Raw genomic sequence first — 23546 nt, 5'->3', positions numbered from 1 at the left:
AAATTTTGGGTGTAAACCCCTTTCAAAATACTTAATAAATTGACTGTCATCCATGAGTGGATCGACATCATATGCTAACAACTTTAGTTTGTAAAAATATTCTCGAATACTTTCGGAGTTAAATTGTTTTCTATTTGCAAATTCAAATTCGGCATCTTTATTTGATTTTAACGGGAATTCTACTTTAAATTCTAGTACAATATCTCTCCAGGTACTGGAGGTATTGTTTTCAACATAATTTTCATACCAACGGTTTGCAATACCGCTCAAAAATGTACCAAAATAGGTTATTTTTAAATTTTCATCCCACCCGTTGGCGATGGCGCAACGGTCATAACTCCTAAGAAAAGTTTCTGCATCATGAAAACAAGGGTCGAAAATAGGTGGGCTTACGAACTGTGGCGTGGCGGGCGATTTCGAGGACTCAAAAGCCTCTTTGATTGTACTTCGGCGTGACATGGTATTACTAATTGGGGTAATGGAACGACGACGGTATGTGTTTATGTTTTCGCGCGGCACGGAATTTTGAATAATCGGAGTCAAGTCCGGAGCAGAGGAAATTCGTTGCAACGAGACGAAAAACGTGGGCTTATGAAACTCGGACTGATCGGTTGAATCGGTTTTCTTCTTAATTTGTATTTTAATATTAGACATTAAAAAGATTATTATTTAAATATTAAATTTTCTCTGAGCAAGGTACCATGTAAAATTTACAAGGGATCAGTTTGCGCCTCCACCAAATATGTCACGTGCCCCAAAAATCTTCAAAAAAAGAACCCACAGTCCGAAAAAAATGAAACTTCAAAAATTTTAGAAAAAACTTAAGATCTATTTATTTTAAATAACCGAAATAAATTTACAAAAAAAAAGGAACTACTCACCTACTACTCGTGTTGTCGCCGTGGGCCACCACACACACTCTGCCTTCCAGAGCTCCGGCACGAGCCGAGGAAGACTCCCTGGTGCTGAGCTTGCAAAATCACAGTTCATCAATCTATGGCAAGCTCAGCATTATGGTCTCCCCGGTCTCCCGCCGTAACTCGCGGCTGGGCCATTTCCCGAAGAGAGGAATGTCGAAACTTTAAAACTCAAAAAATCTAATGTGACAATATACAGGGTGACCCAAAAAAATTAATGATTGCGTAAATTTATTTTATTGGTTTAATCAGGAACTACAGAACCGAATGTTTTGAAATCTTGCAAATGTTTTAAGGTTATAAAGAGCATAATAAATTTTTAGTCAAAATATATGTGGTTATCTTCTCCAAAAAACTGATGACGTCAGCTCAAAAGTTTGCCGAATAAATCCTATCTAGAATATACAAAATATGATGAGTCTGTACTTGTAATTTATCATTCCATTCACATTTTTTGAATTTGCATATACCGAGTGACTCAAAAAAATAATGAATGCGTAAATTTATTATATTGGTTTACTCAGGAACTACAAAACCGAATGCTTTGAAATCCACTGCAAAAAAAACATAATAGACATGCAATCGTCACGTTTCCGACAGCGAGGGAAGTACTGTCTAAACTCTTTAGACCAATTTTTTAGACTTGTTGTTACAGTGACTTAAAAAAATGTATGAATCAGTCAATTTATTTTATTGAATAACTCAAGAGTTGCAGAAATGAATACTTTGAGATCTTGCAGACATTTTAAAGTTATTGTAAGCATGGTAAATTGTTAATCATTAAAAATTGATGGGAAGGCTCACTCGATTTTCGCAGATAATTTTGGAGATACAATACAGTTATTTTTAGTATTAGTTACACTGCACTGCAAGGTGATATACGTGTTGATTGTAAATGTTGATTTCGTCATCACAAAATTGTGTGAAGAAAAGACGCAACTCGAAAATGCTGAATATGTTACATTATACTTTTGGTGCGAAGGAAGTTCTATCGAAAAAACGTTCGATCAGTTGTTTGACAATGGTTGGTATAAATAAAACTGAGTAGATGCTCATACTCGAAATACGAAGCATCTACTCGAATATCAAATCCAAATGTTTCTAGTTTTTCTAAATGATGCTAATAGTTCAATAGGTACCAGTTGATGCTCAAGTAGCATCTCGATACAACAAAAAAGGAAAACAGTGACAGTGTTCAACCATCAAGGCAAAAATCGAGTCACCAAAACATAAGTTAGTATGGGGTAGACAGATATCTTGAGATGGGAATCTCTATGGCCAGTGTTAGAAAAAACGCACTGCACAATTTATGCATGAATAAAAGTTAATTACCTGAGAAGTTTTCGATATTCCCGCTCCTAATGTGTTTTTCAAACTGAATCCACTTTTTGACGACGTTCCACGTTCATGAAAGTATCCATATTTAGTCAAAATTCACTCTTACAACGATCCTACTCGTTTTCTAAGCTGCTTTACAGACAGCTCAGTCATTTGCCACGCCGATGCTCATTTTTAGATTAAATGCTCACAAAACGCGTAGGTAGATGTTCAATTTGTGTCCGGGGAGATACAATGTTTCCAAGTAGGTACTCAGTACATAGAGTAGATGCTCAGGTATATAAGAGTAATAATGAAGTAGGTACTTCGTACTTCGAATATGAGTATCTATTCAGTTTTATTCAGACCACCCAATGTCTCGCTTCAATGTTTGATTATGTTAATTATGAGCACAACGCTGATCAACTTCCATATCCGAATTACCCATGAAATAAATCATTGCGGATTGACTTCGTGTCGTCTTCTCGGCATTGTAATGAACTTCATAAAACGACACAGAATTATTTTCACATTTTCAATCAAATCTGTAAATTTTGTCTTGAGAATTTTAAAATATTGAAAATTTCAAATTAAATCCTCGAATAACGGTAAAGTTTGAGGTTTTGTCGAAACCAATAAAGTGAATATACGTAAATAGAATGGCAGATCAAAATTAATAAGAAACTTTCGCAATGCGTAACTAAATTCACTTTAACGAACACTTTTCTTAAAATAAACGACGTTTTTTGTTACGAAAAAACAAAGAACGATTTGAAATGCAATAATACTTTTCACAATCGCACGGAAGAAATAGTTTTGTATGACACGTCAGTCAGGCGACAGGTCCGTCAGGTATGGCCAACTATTCAAATTCATTCGAAGTGGCGATTCCCGTGCAAAATTTTTTTTATCTTTTAGCCGTCTTATTTTTATAAATATTCTTACATATAAACCTTCTCCTGACGATAAGGAACACGTAAAAAAAGAATCGTCCAATTCGGTGCAGCCGTTCTGAAGTTATGAGCGTACATACATTTCGGCGATTCATTTTTATTAATATAGATTAAACCGAATTCATTATTTTTATTTGAAATCAAACAATTTCACTCGTGCAGCATGAAAATAAAATCCCGCTAGTAGTGGTCACTGTTCGAGCAGGACCCAGATTCCAACTAAATACAACGGCTAGACACACGGTTTCCATGGCAACGGTAAAAACAAAACGTCTAAATAGGTCATGACTTGGTCTTCGCTGTTATCAGCACTTCAGTAACATATCATATATCCCAGACCCAACATCTTTAGATGTAAGTTTTATACATTTTATACAAATGGAGCTAGATAACAAAATAGTTTTGATAATTATGACACAAATTTCCGGATAATTGTTTAAATATTGCTATGTCCGGTGTCTTTGTAGAAATCGTAATTTTTTTAGTGCACGTGCCCTTGTGCCCCCTGGCACTAGCCGCCCTGGTAAAACGGTAATCAAAATTTGTCTAGTCAAAATAAAATTCATAATTTTACAGTTTTTTAATGTAGTAACTCAAAACTTTTCAAATGCTTTTAAGTCATGATGACCATAATAAATTGCTTTGGTGGCGCCATCTCAAAATTTTGTTAAGTTAATCCTATTTAAAATCTGCAAAATAACATGTATGGAACATGAGTGGTCTATTAATCTACTTATACTTTTAACTTTCTGTATATATTTTTTTGGAGAAAAAAATCAGAATTGTACTTCAAAAATTCTGATTCTTGATACTTCAAATACTTGATCATGCCATCTCAGAACTTATTTCCGTCAAACTTGGTTAAAGTTTATAGGGCCACACACATGGTCTTTTAATTCTAGTTTAACAATTTTTAAGGGTAAGTATACGAGTTATCGTAAAAATGTCAAACTTACGGTAAAAACTAGTTTTACAGTGTCTTATAATAAACAATCCACAAAAAGAACTTTTTGTAATTTTTGACAATTTAGTAAAACTGATTTATGATTAGAGGACGACGATTAACATTTATGCATTCATCACTCTAGAAATTTAACAATATCATCGTGAAAATTTATGAAATAGGGAGTTGAATGTTAAAAAATATACTTCGAGGTGGAACGTTATTTGAGCTTTAATACGTATGTTTTTATTTTTTTATGCTATTGTACAGAATGTTAAAACATTAATAGACAACTCAATTATTTAATTTATTGATTAAATAAAAATGGTTGTCTAACTAATTATAATTAATGATATTATTACAAAATTAGTTTTAGATTTGTTTGTTGTACAATGGTGTTTTTAACAGAACCAGCATCAGAACAGCTCCAACAGTAACAATTCAAACAGTTATTTAAATATAAATTTGTCGATAAGATGGCACCACTATTCTTTTGAACCATGGCCGACTTCATTAATATACACTAACGTGTATATACGGCCGTTACTGAAGATGCTCAACTTTGCTCGTTGTTTATGAAAATCAAAGTAGAAAAAAAATCTTATTTTATTGTGACTGCAGAAAGTGTAATATGATAAGTAGATAACCCAAACATCCCGCCAAAATTTGACATGTGAACAATATTTTACTACCGGCAAAAAAATTCAAATTTGGCCATAACGGTTATCGCCAACAAAATGGAACCCTACGTTGTGTTTTTTTTAATGGCGGAATGCGTCGAAATGCCAAGTAGTGAACCCCAAGGTAGAAATCTAAATCAAACGCAAAATATGGATGTGAATACTCCAATTATCACGATGATCATGAACAGATGGAAAAAAAAGGCTGTGTGGGGGTCCAAGTCTTAGATCACCGTTACGGGATCTAGGTCTGATCGCGCTTTCCTTGCTTGATTCAAAAAAAATTCTCTATTTTCCCGGAAATTTGGGAATACAAAACTCTTATTATTGGTATCAAGTTGCCCCTTCTCAAATTGATATACGTGTTCTTGCAAGAATGTTGATGACGTCATCACAAAATTTTGTAATGGAAACACTGGTTTAAACATGGTTATTTACCTTTACTTTTAAGATTACGTACACAACTTTATTTTAACCTATAGTGGTTATCATAAAAAAAATAAATTCGCAAAATTAAATTTTTAATTCTTTGAAAACTGTGGATTCGTTATATTGTACTTCGGATCTGTCTAAATGACTGTCGACCAATTTTTTTAATTTGTAGCAATATCGAAATCTCTTTTAACTCAGTTTCGGTTTGAATAAAGAAATTTAGATTAAAATAGGTTCTTCGACACTATGTTGAGGAGCAAAATTTTTTAGTAAAAGCCTTATGTTTGGACTTCGTTTTATTTTAGAGGTCTAGAGGAGATGTACCGATAGACGACCGAAAGCTACTACGACGATAATGGGGGTTAACTGACGTTTAAGTTCATTTGAACCCACTTTTAGTTTTGTCTAAATTTTCAAATAACCTGCTGTACCTTATACTGGGAAGTAAAATCGATCGGTGAAAAATTAAATGATTTGTTTTAACTAGTAAATTTGAATCAACACTGTTTCCACTTCCCGTTTGATAAATGCGTAATTTCATGTTTTCTCAGCGTTTTGTAGCTCGTATAATGCGACAATTTAGATCCCCCCTTTCCGTGTGTCTGCCACCAGTCTGTCCGTTGGGGTCCTTATTAGACACATAATTTCCGTAATTACTGGACCATTGGAGTTTCTTAGCTGTATTTTAAGACTATCGTGTTGATCATTAAATACTAACCAAAATTGTGTGTTTTCATTAAAAGTTTGTTGAGTCATCTCAAAATTTTAGTTGGTAAATCCTATTTAAAATTTAAAAATAAGATACTTCTATAGTTGTGATTTACCCCAATAAGCCCTTATTATTTACTTCAGATTATTAGATTTCAGTAAAAACTTCAACAAATTTTGTTTATACTTTGTCTTTTTTTCTAAATATACATTGTACTCTTTGAACAACACGATACTCAAAAAATTGTTTTTAGTTTCTCGTATAGGAATAAGTATTTTGCAGTTAAGCTCCGCCCCCTTGGTTCACGGCGAATAAAAAAATCGTCACAATTGAGATAGGGCGGGTGGGCGGGTTTACATTTTGCCTTCTTGTTTGAATATGTATAGACTTCTTTTCCCAATATAAAACTTACAACATGCTTAAAATGGAAAATTTGTATAAGGAACTATCGATTTTGCAATTGGGCTCCACTCCATAATTGCAAAATCCATATTTCCTTGCAAAAATTGTACCAGATTCTAAGTTTCTTGTTGTGAAAAGATGGCTACGTATATTAAGAAAAAAAGGCAAAATATAACCCCCCTCCTCCCTCCCTATTTCAATTCTGATGATTTTTTTTATTCGTCGTAAGTCGAGAGGCGGAGCTTAATTGTAAAATCCTTATTTTCCTAATATTCTCACCCTTTCAAAGGATTTTAGGAATTTCAAAAAATTTAAAAAAGTTAGAGAAGCCGGCAACTTAAAAATTCCGACGATTCCACATATTTAAAAATTGAAAAGAGATACTGAGGTATGTAAAAATAATGAAAATCCGAAAGCTCTAAAGATTCCAAAGTTTCCAGTGGTTTGAAAGATTCAAAAAGTATAAAAGCTTTCACAGTAGAAATTGCGAATATTAAGACACTTAAGATTCTAAATAAACTAAAGTTGTAATATAAAAAAGATTCGAGAAAAGATCCAATGAAATCTTAAAAATTTTAAAGAACTAGGGTCCTAGAAATTGCAGAAATTTTAGATTTTATAAAACTCCTAGTAATTTCCAACGTGCTCAAAATTTCCATAGATTGGAAAGACTCCAAAGAATCTAAAGACTCTAAGGGGTCAAAAGCTAAAATTCTAGAGAAGTTCGAAAAAGCCAAAGGTTCTAGAATTTGTAAAAATCCCGTGAACTCTTAAAATGCCAAAGATTTTAAAAATTTCAAAGACTTTAAAGAAAACAAAAATCTTAAAGACCTAAAAATCGTAAAGATCGCAAAAATGCTTAAAAATTTGAAAGAACTAGGGGTAATGATCCTAGAAATTGCAGAAATTTTAGATTTTATAAAACTCCTAGTAATTTTCAACATGTTCAAATTTCCATAGATTAATTAAAATTAACACTTGGAAAAATCGAGTGAACTCTTAAAATGACAAAGATTTTAAAAATTCCAAAGACTTTAAAGAAAACAAAAATCTACCTAAAAATCGTAAAGATCGGAAAAATGCTTTCTTTCATTTTTATAAATCCGACAAGCACGGAAGGCCTTAACCATTATCTTGTTAGTCTTGGAGACTGTAAAGTTCCAGATATTTCAAAAATTCCAAGATTTAGACTCTTGCGATCTATAAATTTTAGAAAATCTGAAAAAATTTAGAAAGTGTAGGAAAAATGTGGTAGACGCAGAAATCTTGAAAATATTGGAAAAGGTTGAATTTCAAAATTCTGGTAGAACTCAAGCCTGATAATTTTAGAAATTTTGTTTACTTCAGAAAATCTGAAAAACTGGGTTCATTCTGAAAATTTTGCAAGTTACGAAAATTCCCAGAAATTGTAATAAAATAAAAAAAAATATTAAATCTCAAAATTTCGAAAATTTACAAAATCTTAAGATATTCTAAAAATTACAAAAATTCCAAATGTTTGAAATATTTAAAAGGTTTCAAACCTTTCAAAAATTCTATAGACTCGACACATTCTAAGAATCTTAAAGTTTTCATACAATAGAATTCACAAATCAAAGATGCTAAATAAACTAAAGTTTTAGGTTCTAAATAGAAGAAACATCCAACAAAATTGTAAAGTTCTTGGAAGTATTAATGTTCCTAGAAATCATAAAAATTCCAAACTTTACTAAAATTTCTAGTAATTCTGAGATATCCAAATTTCCAAAGACTCTAAGGACTCTGAAAACTCTAAAGATTCTAAATACTCTAAGGACTCAAAGGTTGAAAAGGTTTTTAAAATTATGTTCCAAATATTTCAAATATTCTATAATTTGTAAGAAACGCATGACAAAAATTTTAAAAATTCGAAAGACTCCTAAACAAAATAAAAATCCTAAAAATCTGAGGAATGCTTTCTTTAATTTTTATAAATCATACAAGTATTAATTGTATACCCTAATTATTCAATAATTAGCGAAATTACGTTCCGTACAACGTATTATCCGTTAACGTACACAATCACCAATAGGGACAGTGCATTTTCTATTTTTCCATAGATATAACAATTTTTTCTACGTTTTGCGTGCTGTACGTTCTACGGAACGTGGTTTCGCTAATTGTCTATTATCTTATACATCTCAGAGATTCTAAAGATTCCAGAGATTCCAAAAATTTCAAAGATATAAAGACTCTTATTATTAGGGTCTAGAAATTTTAGAACATCTGGAAATATCTAGAAAGTGTGAACAATTTGGAAGACCTAGAAATCTTGAAAACTGAGGAAAATGGTAAATTCTGGCATATCCGAAGACTGATATTTTTATCTTTAGAAAATCTGGAACTTCTGGAAATTTCAAAAATTTACTCAATTCTAGAGATTGTAATTTTTTTATTGAATTTGTGAAAATATTCCAAATACTGTGAAAGTTCAGTCTTCTCTAAATTTCAAAAATTTCGAGCATTCCAAGCGTTCTAAAACTAAATTGATATAAGTGCCCTTGCTAAAATGCTAATGACCTTATCAAAAAAAAAAAAGTTAAAGTTCTGTCGAAATAACTCTCAACCAATTTTTGTTTTCTTAGCGGGAAATTTGAATTTCCAGTCACTGCAATACCAGAGAACATAGAGAAGCGCCATAGTTTAAATTAAATGACGGTTGCGGACTCCTCAATTTATGTTGGTAGCAGTGTTTGTTTCTAACTAGGGATAAAAGTAACTAGAAGAAATGTCATAATATTTTTAATGACGCGTTTTATTTCCGACAAATTGACACTAAATTTACCAGAATATTACAAGCTGCTTAGTGTTTCCTTGACTTTCATTCAGGTCACACGAATTACAATTATAGTGAAACAAGGTTTTTATGGGCGTCGACTATTTAAATTTGGCGCTTGCCTTTGGCAGTTGAGGACTCCAGTGTCAAATAAGGGTGGTTTTGCAAAATCAGCCTCTATGTCGCTTCTCTATGTTCTCTGGCAATACGGTGATCTAATTTATGATAATCACCTCAAAAAGTAGGTCTACCGATTTGATTTCACCGGAGTCTGTTGGTGATTTTATTAAATAGAAAATCTTGGAAACTAAGCGAACTGTTGTGCCACTTTTTACATCAGAATTATTTTCTCACTTGTATTCTCTCTGCGGTGGTTTTTCAAAGTACGGTCTATGTTCTTGAGTCAATTCTGTTATGTTAATGTGAATTTAATCAGTTCTTCGAAAAGAAAAAAAGTGGAGTCGGTGGGGAATGAAGCATGAGTAATACGTAAATTTGTAAAATCGATGAAGAACAACCAGTTTGCAACATAATATACAACGCAACATGTGAAATATGGTGCAATATAGTGTAGGATATAATGGGTTGCATACTTTCACATCACAGTTTCCAAAATTCAACCATCATGTACAGACCGTTTTTGTTTAATCTAAGATATTTCTTCAACTAGCCATGGATGATCGAATGGTATGTAATACATTTTTACTAATAAAAGTACCTAATCGCGTTTTTAGCTTCTAGAACAACTGGCGGCCGCCGTCAGGAACTACGACGTGTCTACTTTTGAAGCAATTTTTTCAAAATCTCCGAAAAAATGGAGTGAAATGCGAATTCACAGCGGACGTACATTAATCCAAGAAGCTATAATCCGGAAAAGGTGAAGGTGGAACTAAATTAAAATTCGTACGACTCAAGTTTGTTGTTTTAGGAAAGCTATTTTCAAATACATTCTCAGTTTTCATAAGGTCATCAACCTGGAGACTGTTGGTATTTACGGTTCAACACCTCTGACACTCGCAATCGATAACAATGATAAATATTATGCAACTGAACTTATCAGAAAAGGTGCACTTCCGCGAGAAGAATATGAAACTACAAGAATTTTAAAACAGAGTATTAGTAAATCAGTTCATCTTGTAAAACTCTTGCTGGATGAGGGGATTAATCCAAATGTAGAGTCTGACTGGCCATTTTCAACTGCACTTAATTATGTTTTAGAAGGATATTCCTCATGCGACGTTCCTGAAATTGTAGCCATGTTGTTGTACTATGGAGCAGATCCTTTAATAGAATATAAAGGTTTTAATTCCCTTGAACTGGCAATTAAAAATAACCACCCAATCCCCGTCCAGGAAATTCTATGTTTTTACACCTTCGACGAATGTGGCGGCTGTAAAATGCACCTAAATTTATTATTGCAACTCTTAGAGCAAAATTCGCCCTTATTTCATGACATTCTACAATTTGATGTTGATTGTGTAACCCACAATTTCACGGATGCGGACTACATGTTCGTCATCAAATATTTACTGAGTATGGATGTACACGAGTTAACTATTCTTCTAAAAAAATGCAACCCTGCTATCTGTGAAGTTGTTTCGTGGATGTACCGCGACGAAATTCTGACAACAAAAGTTAACGCTTTTTTAAGTTGTGAGCAACTTTTAACCAAATTAAATATATTTATTGAAAGTAGCCCACAAATGAGGGGACATGTTATCAATTTAATTTTGACTCTAAAGAGCTGCAAACTTTTTAAAGTCGTTGTTAGTAGAAGCACCAAATCCACGTTGACGGAAATACTCATCTTTATGTTCTCCTACGGTTTAAATTGTGAACGGAGACTTTTGGATATCGTTTTTGAAAAATATGGCAACTGTGAACTGTTTCGGTTTCTTTCGTGCTTGGACGTCGTAGATTCCGATGCAGTTTATTGCAAAAATATAGTTGTAGCGATGATTTGTGATGTACACTTAGAGTTAGGGTCAATTTTTAAAAATGGTCGAAATTATTCACGAAGTAGTTTGTTCGAAGTTTTACACTTTTCGGTAAATCCGCAGTTGTTGAATTTTTTGTTAAAAAATAAGGGAAATGTTACTGATGCAACTGTGGAAAGAATCCAGTGTTTTCCACGTTTGTCGTCTTTAATCGAATTGGCCAGAAATGCGTTACGGGGGCACATTATTGAAAGGTTTAAAATTAGGAACGCTGGACATTTTGGGTGGGTTGTTAACTCCCTTCCGGTGAGCAATACTCACAAAAGAATTATTTTATTCCAGGCCGAACTGTATTAATATTGAAAAGCAATTTTTAAATTATTTTGTATATATGTGTATTATTCTATTTAATAAATTTTATATGTTTTACGATATTGTTGATTAATGTTATCCACACTTCGTATCCCTCATTCAGGATTAAAATGTTCTTTACACTATTTAAGCCAACGTTGGTATTTTGATGATTGATTTTATTTAGTGCTGCCAACTTGAAGAAAAATCCCCTGAAGTAGGGGGGACATTTTTCTGGTTAACAGCACTAATATTCAGCCATTTAATCACCCGTTCACAACAAGAAAGGTAAAACATGTTGAAAATGGTAAATTTTTGTACGAAACTATCGATTTTGCAATTAGGCTCCGCCCCTCGGTCTGACAACGAATGAAAAATTCATCACGATTGAGATCGAGACGGATGGGTGGGGCTTCTCTTTTTGGTTTTCTTTTGTAATTAATACATTATATAATTAGTTTTCTTTGTATAACTTAAGAACATATTTCACATGGTAATTTCTCCTAAAAAAATAAGGATTTTACAATTAAGCTCCGCCTGTCGGTTTACGACGAATACAAAAAATCATCAGAATTGAGAAAGGGCGGGTGGGCGGGGCTTATATTCTGGCGTTGTGTTCTGAATATATAGCCATCTTTTCACAACAATAAACTGAGAACATGGTTAAAATGGTACATTTTTGCAAGGAAATATGGATTTTGCAATTATGGGGTGGAGCCCAATTGACAAGTAAAGTGAACGACGCGCGAAATTTGAACCCAGTTCATAACACGAGACCCGTATTTCAGTTCCCCGTGTAATCCTTATGGGTGAAATCGAGGCGTCATTTTAACGCTTAAATTCTACCATTAAAGCAATTTTCTTATATATCCCACTGCCTGTACCATTAAGACTGATATTTTTACTGTTGATCTTGATACCAAACATGAACCGAACCGGTGGTATTTAATAAATATTTAAATTCAACTTTTACCACTACATTTGCCTCGAACGTATGTCGTACAGTGGTTCATACTGCCATTGACTTCCCCCTCGATATAAATGGCTTTGATTTTCAGATGCTACAGATACGGCTGTGAATTTAAAATAATACATAAAGGAGATCTCATATTTGCAAATGTTTTCAATCAATTGTCAAATTTCGATTTAAGAATCATCATCAATCCCAAGCTTTTTTCTTTTCACATTTTTGCTAGAAAAGGAAAAACTTAGCATTCCTAATTAAACCTTTCATATACAAGTAAAAATCACTTTCATTTTAGTACGAATTGGGTCTGAAACAGCCATTTAAAAAAAATCACAATTTAGAGAACAATTTATTTCAAAACAAAAAAATATATTCTACAATAACAAATTGCACTTCTTAATGCAAAATCTGATTCACTTTTGGTGAAAAACTGACCCATAAACTGTTTTCTTGATAAGTCATTTAAATAGTCCTCGGACACTAATAGTTCTTCGACACTGTGAAGTAGATTTTCTTCAGATCTTTCTGGTTCAGGGCCCAATAGCCAAAGCAGTGCCTCGCTCCCATCAGTTTGTCATAAGCTTTCATGTACGTCCCAAGAACGCAAATAAGTGGTCCAAAATACATACATTATAACGTCCGTGTAGGGCAAGTGTATCCATATGGTGACATACAAATGGGCCTCTTGGTGTTTCACATGTTGCCTCTCTTGAGAAATATCTATGCATAATAAAACAAAATACGTAATAATTGTACTTGATACAGAATTTATCAATGTACATTAACTTACCATAACCTTATACCTGGCTATTTCGCATTCTAGCTCGAATAAACTCATCAAGCACATTTAATTCAGTATACCAATTGACTTTCACTACATTATTTGTCTTTCTGTCATTATTAATAACAAATACAAAAAAACCAGTCCACAGATACATACAACCTAATGTGAATCAATATCACACCACAGAACTAATATATCATCCAAAAATTGGGATTATGATTGTTTGTTGTGATGAAAATACGAAATCAACTGTCATACTTTGGGGATTTTCACGATCCAAACGTCACTAGCCCCGTAAAATATTCGCGTTCTTTTTCTGTCCGGGGTGTTTCTGGATTTTCCGTTTCACTCATGCGCAAGGCGTTAGAAACGGTGTACGTTACTTTGATGAACATCCTTGTTTTTAATTTGCGATATTTCTTTAACAAAAGCTTTTTATATAGTTAAACCTTCAGTAACAGGAAGATAATTGAACAGTCTTTATCGCTTGTAGCATGAACTAGTTAAGATTTCTATCTGTGCGATGTATTTTGTCTGTAAAATCAAGCTCCCATAAGAAACCCATAGTAGAATTTTTGAATTATGAACTGCCGCGCAATGTAAATTCTAATCTAACCTTATTTGAGTGGTCAATTGCAAAATCGATGGTTCCTTATAGAAATTTAATAAACATGTTTTAAGTTTTATGTTGTGAAAACAAGTCTATAAATATTCAAACTAAAAGGCAAAATGTAAACCCACCCACCCGCCCTATCTCGATTGTGATGATTTTTTTATTCGCCGTGAACCAAGGGGGCGGAGCTTAACTGCAAAATACTTATTGCTTTACAAGAAATTAAAAACATGTTTTTGAGTATCGTGTTGTTCAAAGAGTACAATGTATATTAAGAAAAAAAGGCAAAATATAAACCCCGCTCACCAACTTCATCTAAATTGTGGTGATTTTTTTTATTCTTATATTTTAGAAACTTAAAACACGTTTAAAATGGTAAATTTTTGTAAGGACATATGGATTTTGCAACTAGGCTCCGCCCCTAGGTTTTCCAATAAATGAAAATTTTATTACTATTTAGATCAGGGCAGGTATGGGTGGGGTTTAATCTTTGACTTTAATTTTTTCTTAATATATGTTCATAGTATTTTTTTAACACGATACTCAAAAACATGTCTTACATGGTAATTTCTTGTAGAGAAATAATAAGGATTTTGCAGTTAAATTTTGCTCCCTCGGCTCTCGACGATTAAAAAAACTCATCACAATTGAGATAGGGCGGGTGGGCGGGGCTTATGTTTTGCCTTTTTTTTCTTAATATGTGTAGTCATCTTTTCAGAACAAGATACTTAAAAATTGTTTAAAATGGTAAACCCTTATATACAAATATGGATCTTGCAATTAAGCCCCGCCCCTCGCTTTGACAACGAATGAGAAATTCCACACAATTGAGCTTGGAATGGAGATGGGTGGGGCTTAATCTTTGGCTTTATTTTTTTCTTAATATACAACACGATACTCAAAAACATGTTTTTAATTCCTCGTTGAGAAATAAGGATTTTCCAGTTAAGCTTCGTCCCTTCGGCTCACGACGAATAAAAAAAATCATCACAATTGAGACAGGGTGGGTGGGCGGGGGTATATGTATTTTGCCTCTTTTTCTTAATATTGGTAGACTTATTTCGACAACAAGAAACTTAAAACATGTCTAAAATGGTAAATGTTACTATCAACGGCAACTTGGCAACGGAATTTATAAATGACAATTTTCAGCTCTAAAAGCAACGTCAGCGGGAACTTCAACGTCAACAGCAAGTCTGCCTCTAACCGCACACACAAATAATGAACGACGTTTGTCATATGAAAAGACCTCTACGCACAGTTTTCCACTAATAACTCTGTCGATGGCTCGGTTCTAGTCCTACCAGGGAGGTCCTACAGCGTTTGATTAGAGTTAGTAGTGGGGATGGTTTACCCACAGTCCCCTCGTGGTTTCCGCCATGTTCCATCAATCCCTCAGTGTACTGTCCAAAGACATTCCTTTAGTTATTGATACATTGTGAATAGTGCGTTACCTGCGTTTCTCCTACCCTAAATATCAAACTTTGACCAAAATGAGTGGCCCAAAAGAGGTACATTTTTGTGTTTCTTTAACAATCAAGCACTTGTAGTATTTTTAGTTCCAGACCAGCCTACAGGACGCAATCAGAGACAATGATTACGAGGAATTCTCGAGAATTGCCGAAGAGAACAATGAAATTTTCGATGGATTTGTAGTCGAGTGCGGGGATTTGTTGGTTTTGAACGCCGTCAAACATAATAGGTAAAAAATAATAGTGACAAGGGGACAAGGGAGAATTTTGTAATTAATTTAGTGTTACATTAATTATAATTTTAATTAACGAAACGAAAGAATCGAGAAAATATTGATAACAGAGTTATTAATGACGTTTAGACAATATGCAGTGGAAGTGTATATAATCTGCGTGTTTACAGTGCGCACTAGCCAGAATATGCAACAAACACGTGACGAATTTATGTGCGAAACATTGGCATAAACATTTTGCATACTTAAGGGGGAATGCTAGACGAGAGACAATTCATAAAAACATCGTAAGCCGATAATGAAGAATAATGATAATTTATGACAGGCGGCCCACAACATACCTTCAGCACAGAATAATAATTTCTCGTATCCTTTTGACATTAATTTTAATATTCGAGATAATTATTATATTATTCAAACACAATTTAGACACTGTAGAGCAAACAAGGCTTATCAAGCCCGTCTATTAGTTTATTCGCCTAAATGTATTATTAATACCGTTTTCTTGTTATTTAGATAAGGGAACAAATTAAATGCTAAGTTATATAATAAATGCTCAGTTAAAAAATAAATTCTCAGTAAAAATAATATGTATATGCTTGGTGAAATAATAGCTGCTTAGTTAAATTAATAAATGTTCGGTTAAATAAGGAATGCTTAGTAAGAACCCTACGTACTAAGTATAAAAATTAGTCGAAGGTTATTTCCACAGAACTTCCCTCGCCCGTCAAGTGCAGCACAACAAATAATACTCCCGTAGAAGGCGCAAATTGAAAAAAGAAATATACTTAAAACAGACAACAAATAGGAAAAATCAAAAACTTTAAAAATCGAAAAATCGAAACATTAAAAAATAAAAAAATTAAAATATCTGAAAATTGAAAATCCAGAAATTGAAAAGTTCTCAATATTCAAATCCTGAAAAAATGAATATTGAAAACTTGAAAAATTGAGAAATCCAAGCATCAAAAAATAGTAAAATCGAAAAATGTAAAATTTAAAAAATCAAAAAATTGAGAAATAAAAGAAAAGAAAAATCAAAAATTTTCGAAAAATTGAAAAATTAAAATATCGAAAAATTGAAGAATTGGGAAATCGAATCACCAAAAAAATCAAAAAAACAGAAATCTAAAATTCAAAAATCAAAAAATTGAACACTCGAAAAGCCAAAAAGTCGAAAAATCAAAACATTGGAATGTTCAAAAACTGAAACATCGAGAAATCAAAACATCAGTAGTAGAGGAGTCAAAAAATCAAAAAATTAAGAAATCAAATTAGACCAAAATTGAAAAATCGAAAAGTTAATAATGGAAAAATTGAAATATTTTAAATGAAAAAAAATCGGTAAACCGAAAAATTGAAAAATCTAAAAATCGAGAAATTGAACAATCTAAAAATTAAACAATTTAAAAATCGAAGAATTGGAAAACCAAAAAATCTAAACCGAGAACTTGAAAAATCGAATAATCGAAAAATCAAGGAAATCATCAAGGAAAACAAAAAAATTAACGGAAAATCTAGAATTTAAAAATTGAAAAATTAAAATACGACCTATCGAAAAATTGAAAAACCGAGAAATCGAAACATCAAAAAATGTAAAAATTGAAGAACCGAAATATTGCATAATCCCAGAACTGAAATACTGAAAAACTGAAAAATGGAAGGAAAATTGAAAAATCGAAAAAGTGAAAAAATTCAAAACTGAGATCTTGAAAAACTGAAAAATGGAAAGAAAATTGAAGAATCGGAAAAGTGAAAAAATCCAAAACTGAAACATTGAAAAATTCAGAAATCGAAAAGTTGAAAAATCACAATTGAAGAAAGAATTGAAAAATCGAGAAATAGAGAAATGGGAAAATCAAAAATTCAGTTAATCGAAAAATTGAGAAATCGAAAAATTTAGAAACGTCAAAAATTGAAAACTGAAAAATAAAAAAATTTTAAAATCGTAAAACTGAAACATCGGAAAATTGAGAAATCGAAAAATGAAGAAATTCGAGAAACCGAAAATATGAAGAATCGGGAAATCGAAGAATCGATAAATTGAAAAATCCCAACAGTAATATGTCGAAAAATTGAGAAATCGAAATCGAGCAAAACTGAAGTATCGTAAAGTTAATAAATTGAAAAACTGAAAATTTTTGAAAAAAAAATCATCAAAAACTAAAAATTCAAAAAATCGAGAAATTGAACAATCAAAAAATCAAAACATTGAAATCCCAGTAAGTTGATAAATAGGAAAATTTAAAAAACAAAAATTTTAAAAATCCAAGAATTGAACAACAAAAAAAAATCTAAGCCTGAAAACTCAGAAAATCGAATGATCGAGAACTCAAAACATCAAAGAAAACAAAAAATCTAAAATTTAAAAAGGTTTTAAATTTAAAAGGGTTTTACCTGGAAAGTCGCTTCCGTAAATTTTAGTGGCGCTCCTATCGGCAAAGTACTGAACTAACGGCTCAAAATCTGTCGAATTGATACCCATTTTTTTCAATAATTATTGTTAGTTTTTGGTTAAAAACGCTGCTAACCAATAGATCATTAGTTTTCCTCTGATATTCCTGTTAAAATTATTCTACGTATTTTGCATTAAATTGTGGTATATTTTGATTTTAATAAACACATTATTATTTAAACAAATTGTACCACTAACAAACATGACTCTGCGGCCTGTAAAAAGTGATGTTTTATCCATGTGCGAATTTTCAAGCGATTCTATGATGGTTATGACTCAAAAAACTTGAAAAGAAAACATACAATGGTGCTTTTTTTACGATATTTCTCAGCCATATTTTTTTAGTTGATTGAACTGGTCTCTGTGCTCTAGAATATGAAAAAAGCTGCAGTTTGATGTAGATACATCTATATTAATTTAATTTTTTCATACAAAAAACCAAAAAAATGTTATACCTCGTCTAGCGAGTCCCCTTAATACCATAAAACAGAAAAGCCAATACAATGAATGCACATTTAACGTTTACGAATATGTAGTACAAAGTGGTGTTTATTAATATTATACATTCGAAATTTCTTTTTTATTTATTTTTGTTAAATCTATAACTCGATATTAATACCTTCAAGCAACATTTCGTCACTAAATTAACTGAACTTAGAACGGTAACTGGGTAAATACCAGAATCATCAGCAACAAAACAACCAATAAAAAGAAAATCAAACAAGAGAATTTTGAAATTTAATTTTTCAAATCGGTACACCACAATTACGTTAGCAATAGATTAGAATAAAGCAAAGGGTGGTATGTAAAATGTGAGATCATTCAACACTTATTTTTTCATTGTTTCAGCCACAAAGTCTTCAACTTCTTGGTCCCCCTACAAACACCGAAGCAGCTTCACGCCATCATGCGTTCCCTCGATTTCTCCTCCACTTTCGACCTGCAGTTCTTCTACACCCTAATCGAGAATAAAGCCCCCTTCGGAGCCCTCCGCTGCACGAACTTTCCCGGAGATCACGCCACCAACGTCGACATGCTGAAGTTCGCTCTCGACCGAGGCCTGGACCCGAATTCCCGCAACAAAACCGGACTATCTGTGCTACATTACGTCCTGCACATCGTCCTTCCTAAGGGGAAGTACGAATTAGTGGAAGAAGTGGTCCTCATGTTGCTGTGCTACGGCGCTGACCCTCTTAGCGAGTGCAGACGGTGCGGTTACTGCGGGTACAGCGCGTTCGAACTTGCTTGTCGGACACAAATTTCGGACTTGCTTTTCGAGCAGTTGGTGCTGTTTTGTTACGATGGGCAGTTTTGCAGGGCGCTGGATGTAGGCACGTTCGTGGATGTTGTTAGATCCAGACGACGTTTAATGAGGTTTCGTGATCAAAATAGGATTAGTTTGGTTTCAGAACTGCTGGATTGTAAGTTCGAACTTGTAATAGGTCGGCACGAAAATAGGATTTGTATCTTGTATAACTTTGTCAATATGCGTTTGGACTATTTAGATGATGTGCTAAATAGGTGTCCGAAGGCGGTGCAGGAGGTTTTGGAAGCATCGCAGTTTCCTTATGAGTGCACCAAAGACTTTGGTGAGGTTTTCATGGACAGAATACAACACGTAATGGCGAAAAACGAGTTTTACCATAAATGTGTCATGGATTTTCTTGAAAATGTAGACGTTTTTAAACTGACGGCAGCTGTAACAAAGCGTATAGGTCTATACGACTTTGATATGACCGGGTTGATCTTGTTCCTGCTACAGTACGGCGGTAGATGTAACACTGCCATGTACCACTTCATCTATAAAAAATACGGTGACTGTGCTCTTTTTCGAACTTTACTGTATTTAGACCCGGACGAATGTATTCTTAAAAAACGAAAATGTGTAATGGCGACCTTCATCACTGACCTTAACTTCAATGTTCAAACTTTCGTCGATTCGACCGCTGAAAGACAGTGGACTCTGCTTGAAACGAGGTACCGGTACTTCAATCATTTGCAAACTCCTTTCGGTGACTTACTGGACAGGGAAGCACTAGAACTCCTACAGTTTTTTGCTCACCCTTCCTTGGTCAGCTTCTTCTTAAGTACGGAATCTTTGCCGGAGAATGTTTTACAAACAATATTACTTCTTCCAAGGGTGCCGTTACTGCAAGAACTAGCCAGAGACGCCGTAAGGCCACATATAGTTAAAAGGTTTAACGTGAAAACTACGAAACAGTTTTATTTTCTTGTTGACGCGCTTCCGACTACTAAGATTTGTAAGAAAATTATAAGTTTTGAAGCGAAATTATATAATAAAGACGAAGTCATAAGACGCTTTGATATGAGTAACTTACGAAATTACCTATTTTAAGCAGTAGGTGTTTGTTATTGTATCAAATTAGTTTTACCGTTTTACTGAATTTTTTTATCCATGTAGAAATTATTTTTAAACGTGATCTTCAACCTATCCAGTGAACTAAAAATGTCGATTTTAAATCTTACCAGCAAACTCAGGGTTATTAACATTTTGCTGTTCATACTTCAACGAAATGCTCGTTGTTCTTGAAAATGTGATGCAGAATACTCCTAGTTTAAAAAAAAAAAACTATCTCATATAAATAAATCGTATTTTGTCTGAAAATTTGTTTTAATTTTACCAAAAAAAAAAAAACTAAAACACCCAGTTTAAGTTCTTCTAAAATTTCAAAAATTCTATCCAAAGTTGTGGTTTATCTATTTATGTCAATATATAGCAGAATTCTTTAAATTTTGGCAAGATGTTGTAAAACGTAATGTTTTTGTTTCTGTTTTCGTCCGACACACTGCGTTTACGCAGTATAGGTACGTGTAAATACAGTGTGTCGGACGAAGATAGAAACCAAAATTAAAAGAATTCTACTGTAATTTGAAGTTATTGTGTTAGTTTCGTTTTCGTCACGCTATCTAAATATACAAATAAATTAGTTTTACTACTTTGTATAAAGGGTCGTTTTTGATACACGAAAAACTTGTATTGGAATATTTCTGAGAAAACCGAAAACATATTTTTCCGACGATCGTTTATTAATGTGAAAATTACGAATAAATTTGGTGTTCAAAATTGATCAATAACGAGACTCATTATTCAACGATTAAACTAGTCGACTGAAATGTCAATGTATTGTTGGTTGCATACCAATCTAATAAAGTTTGTTATTTCAATTTCAAAGTTTTTTAAAATTAACGCGATATTGTTGAATCAACAGGGTGTTTTTTTAATCAAAAATGTATTGCGAAACAAATTAAAATAAAATCAACTCTACAGAAATGTCAAAGTATTGTTGGTTGCATAACAAATGTTAAAAATAGTATTCAAATTGCTGTTTTCGAAAATTACGATCGTCGAAAAAATATTGTAATCAACACGTGGGGTAATGGCGATTAACGATCTCGCCTATTGCTCGATCGTTAATCGCTGTCATTATCCAACTATTTGCATAAATAACTATTTAACAATTGTGTAAATTTTTGTAGGAAAGTATCGATTTTGCAATAAGGGTCCGCCCCTCGCTCTGACAACGAATGAAAAACAATTGAGCTTGGGATGGATATGGGTGGGGCTTAATGTTTGGCTTGTTTTTTTCTTAATATACATGGTATTCTGTGAACAACACGACACTCAAAAATATGTTTTTTATTTCTTGGGGAGTAATAAAGATTTTGTAGTTAAGCTCCTCCCTCTTGGTTCACTACGAATAAAAAAATCATCACAATTGAGATAGGGCGGGTGGGCGGGGCTTACATTTTGCCTTTTTTTTTTCGATATATGTGCAGTCACTTTTTCACAAAAAGAAACTTAAAACACTTAAAATGGTATATAGGAAAATATTGATTTTGAAATTACGCTCCGCCTCTCGGTCTGACGACGAATGAAAAATTCATCACGATTGAGATCGAGAAGGATGGGTGGCGCTTCTCTTTTGGCTTTCTCTTTTAATTAATACATTTAAGTTTTCTTTGTACAACACGATTACTTAAGAACATATGGTTATTTTCTCGTACAAAAATAAGGATTTTACAATTATTAAGCTACGCCCCTCGGCTTACAACGAATAAAAAAAATCATCAGAATTGAGATAGGGCGGGTGGGCGGCGCTCATATGTTGCCTTTTTTTTTCTTTATATACATAGCCATCTTTTCACAACAAGAAGCTTAAAAGGTAGTTAAAAATGTACATTTTTGCAACGAAGTTTGCAATTCTGGGGCGGAGCCTAATTGCAAAATCGATATTTCCTTACATTCATTTTCCAATTTAAACACGTTTTATGTTTCATGAAAAGAAGTCTACACACATTCAAACAAAAAGGCAAAATGGAGACCCGCGCACCCGCCCTGTCTCAGTTGTGATGATTTTTTTTATTCGCCGTGAACCAAGGGGCGGAGCTTAACTGCAAAATATTTAATTCTTTACAAGAAATTAAAAACATGTTTTTGAGTGTCGTGTTGTTCAAAGAATACTATGTACAGTTGCGGCTTTCTAAAAGTACACGATAAGTTTTTCCATTGTAAATGTGTGTTGAAATCATGGGGGTCCGAATAACAAAGTTTGTCAAATTTGACATTTTGTGTATTCAAAAACACTACGCCACTGGTAATAGCCAGACTTACATTAACTTACAAATTCAAAAAATTCTATGACAACGAAAAATCGTGCGGTTTGGGGGGGGGGGGGGGGGCGCAACAGTACAACATTAAGAAAAGAAAAAAAAACAAAATACAAACCCCGCCCACCCACTCTGTTTCAATTGTGATTTTTTTCCAATCGTCGAAAGCCAAAGAAGCAGAATTTAATTGCAAAATCCTTATCATTTTTCTACAAGAAATTACCATGTAAGACATGTTTTTGACTATCGCATTATTCAAAGAATACTACGTATACTAAGAAAAAATGAAAGCCAAAGAACCCCACCCATACCTGATCTAAGTGGTAATGAAGTTTTCATTCGTTGGCAGATCTAGGGGTGGAGCCTAATTGCAAAATCCATATTTAAAAAAATCATCACAATTGAGATGGGGTGGGTGGGCGGGGTTTATCTTTTGGCTTTTTATCTTAATATACATAGTATTCTTTTAACCACACAACACTCAAAACATGTTTTTAATTTCTTGTAAAGCAGTGAGTATTTTGTAGTTGAGTTCCGCCCTCTTGGTTCACGGCGAATAAAAAATCATCACAATTGAGATAGGGTGGGTAGGCGGGTACATTGTGCCTTTTTGTTTTAATATGTGTAGACTTTTTTTCACCACATGAAACTTAAAACATGTTAAAAATGAAAAATTGGCATAAGGAAATATCGATTTTGCAATTAGGCTCCGACCCACAATTCCTTACAAAAATGTACCATTTTAACCATGTTCTAAATTTCTTGTTGTGAAAAGATGGATTTTTTTAATTCGTGGTAAGTCGATGGGAGGAACTTAATTGTCAAATCCCTATTTTACTACTAGAAATGTTAGTGTTAGTCATTTTACAAATAGTATTTTTTGCAATAATAATCTGCATAAAATTAAAAATACGGATAAATTACTCAAACGGAATTTACGTAGCAAAATTTTGCGATG

General features: G+C 33.2%; 2 protein-coding genes across 2 annotated transcripts; both read left to right on the top strand.

Moving 5' to 3' along the window:
• The first annotated feature begins 9423 nt into the window (after positions 1-9423).
• On the top strand, positions 9424-11513 carry LOC135124908 (uncharacterized). Its single transcript, XM_064050125.1, has 3 exons — positions 9424-9834; positions 9882-10024; positions 10076-11513. The coding sequence occupies exons 1-3, from the start codon at positions 9820-9822 to the stop codon at positions 11439-11441; spliced, it is 1524 nt and encodes a 507-aa protein (XP_063906195.1). The 5' UTR covers positions 9424-9819; the 3' UTR covers positions 11442-11513.
• A 3463-nt stretch (positions 11514-14976) lies between these two features.
• On the top strand, positions 14977-20540 carry LOC135124907 (uncharacterized). Its single transcript, XM_064050124.1, has 3 exons — positions 14977-15310; positions 15359-15501; positions 18809-20540. Exons 1-3 carry the CDS (start codon positions 15293-15295, stop codon positions 20313-20315), a joined length of 1668 nt encoding a protein of 555 aa, XP_063906194.1. The 5' UTR covers positions 14977-15292; the 3' UTR covers positions 20316-20540.
• The last annotated feature ends 3006 nt before the right edge of the window (positions 20541-23546 follow it).

This window comes from Zophobas morio, unplaced genomic scaffold (assembly GCF_036711695.1).
Source record: "Zophobas morio isolate AGI-343-1 ecotype UQ-CSIRO unplaced genomic scaffold, CSIRO_AGI_Zmor_V1 ptg000008l, whole genome shotgun sequence".
Classification (NCBI taxonomy): Eukaryota; Metazoa; Arthropoda; class Insecta; order Coleoptera; family Tenebrionidae; genus Zophobas; species Zophobas morio.
The sequence above is the reverse complement of the archived record's forward strand: the minus strand, read 5'-3'. Positions and strand labels throughout refer to the sequence as shown.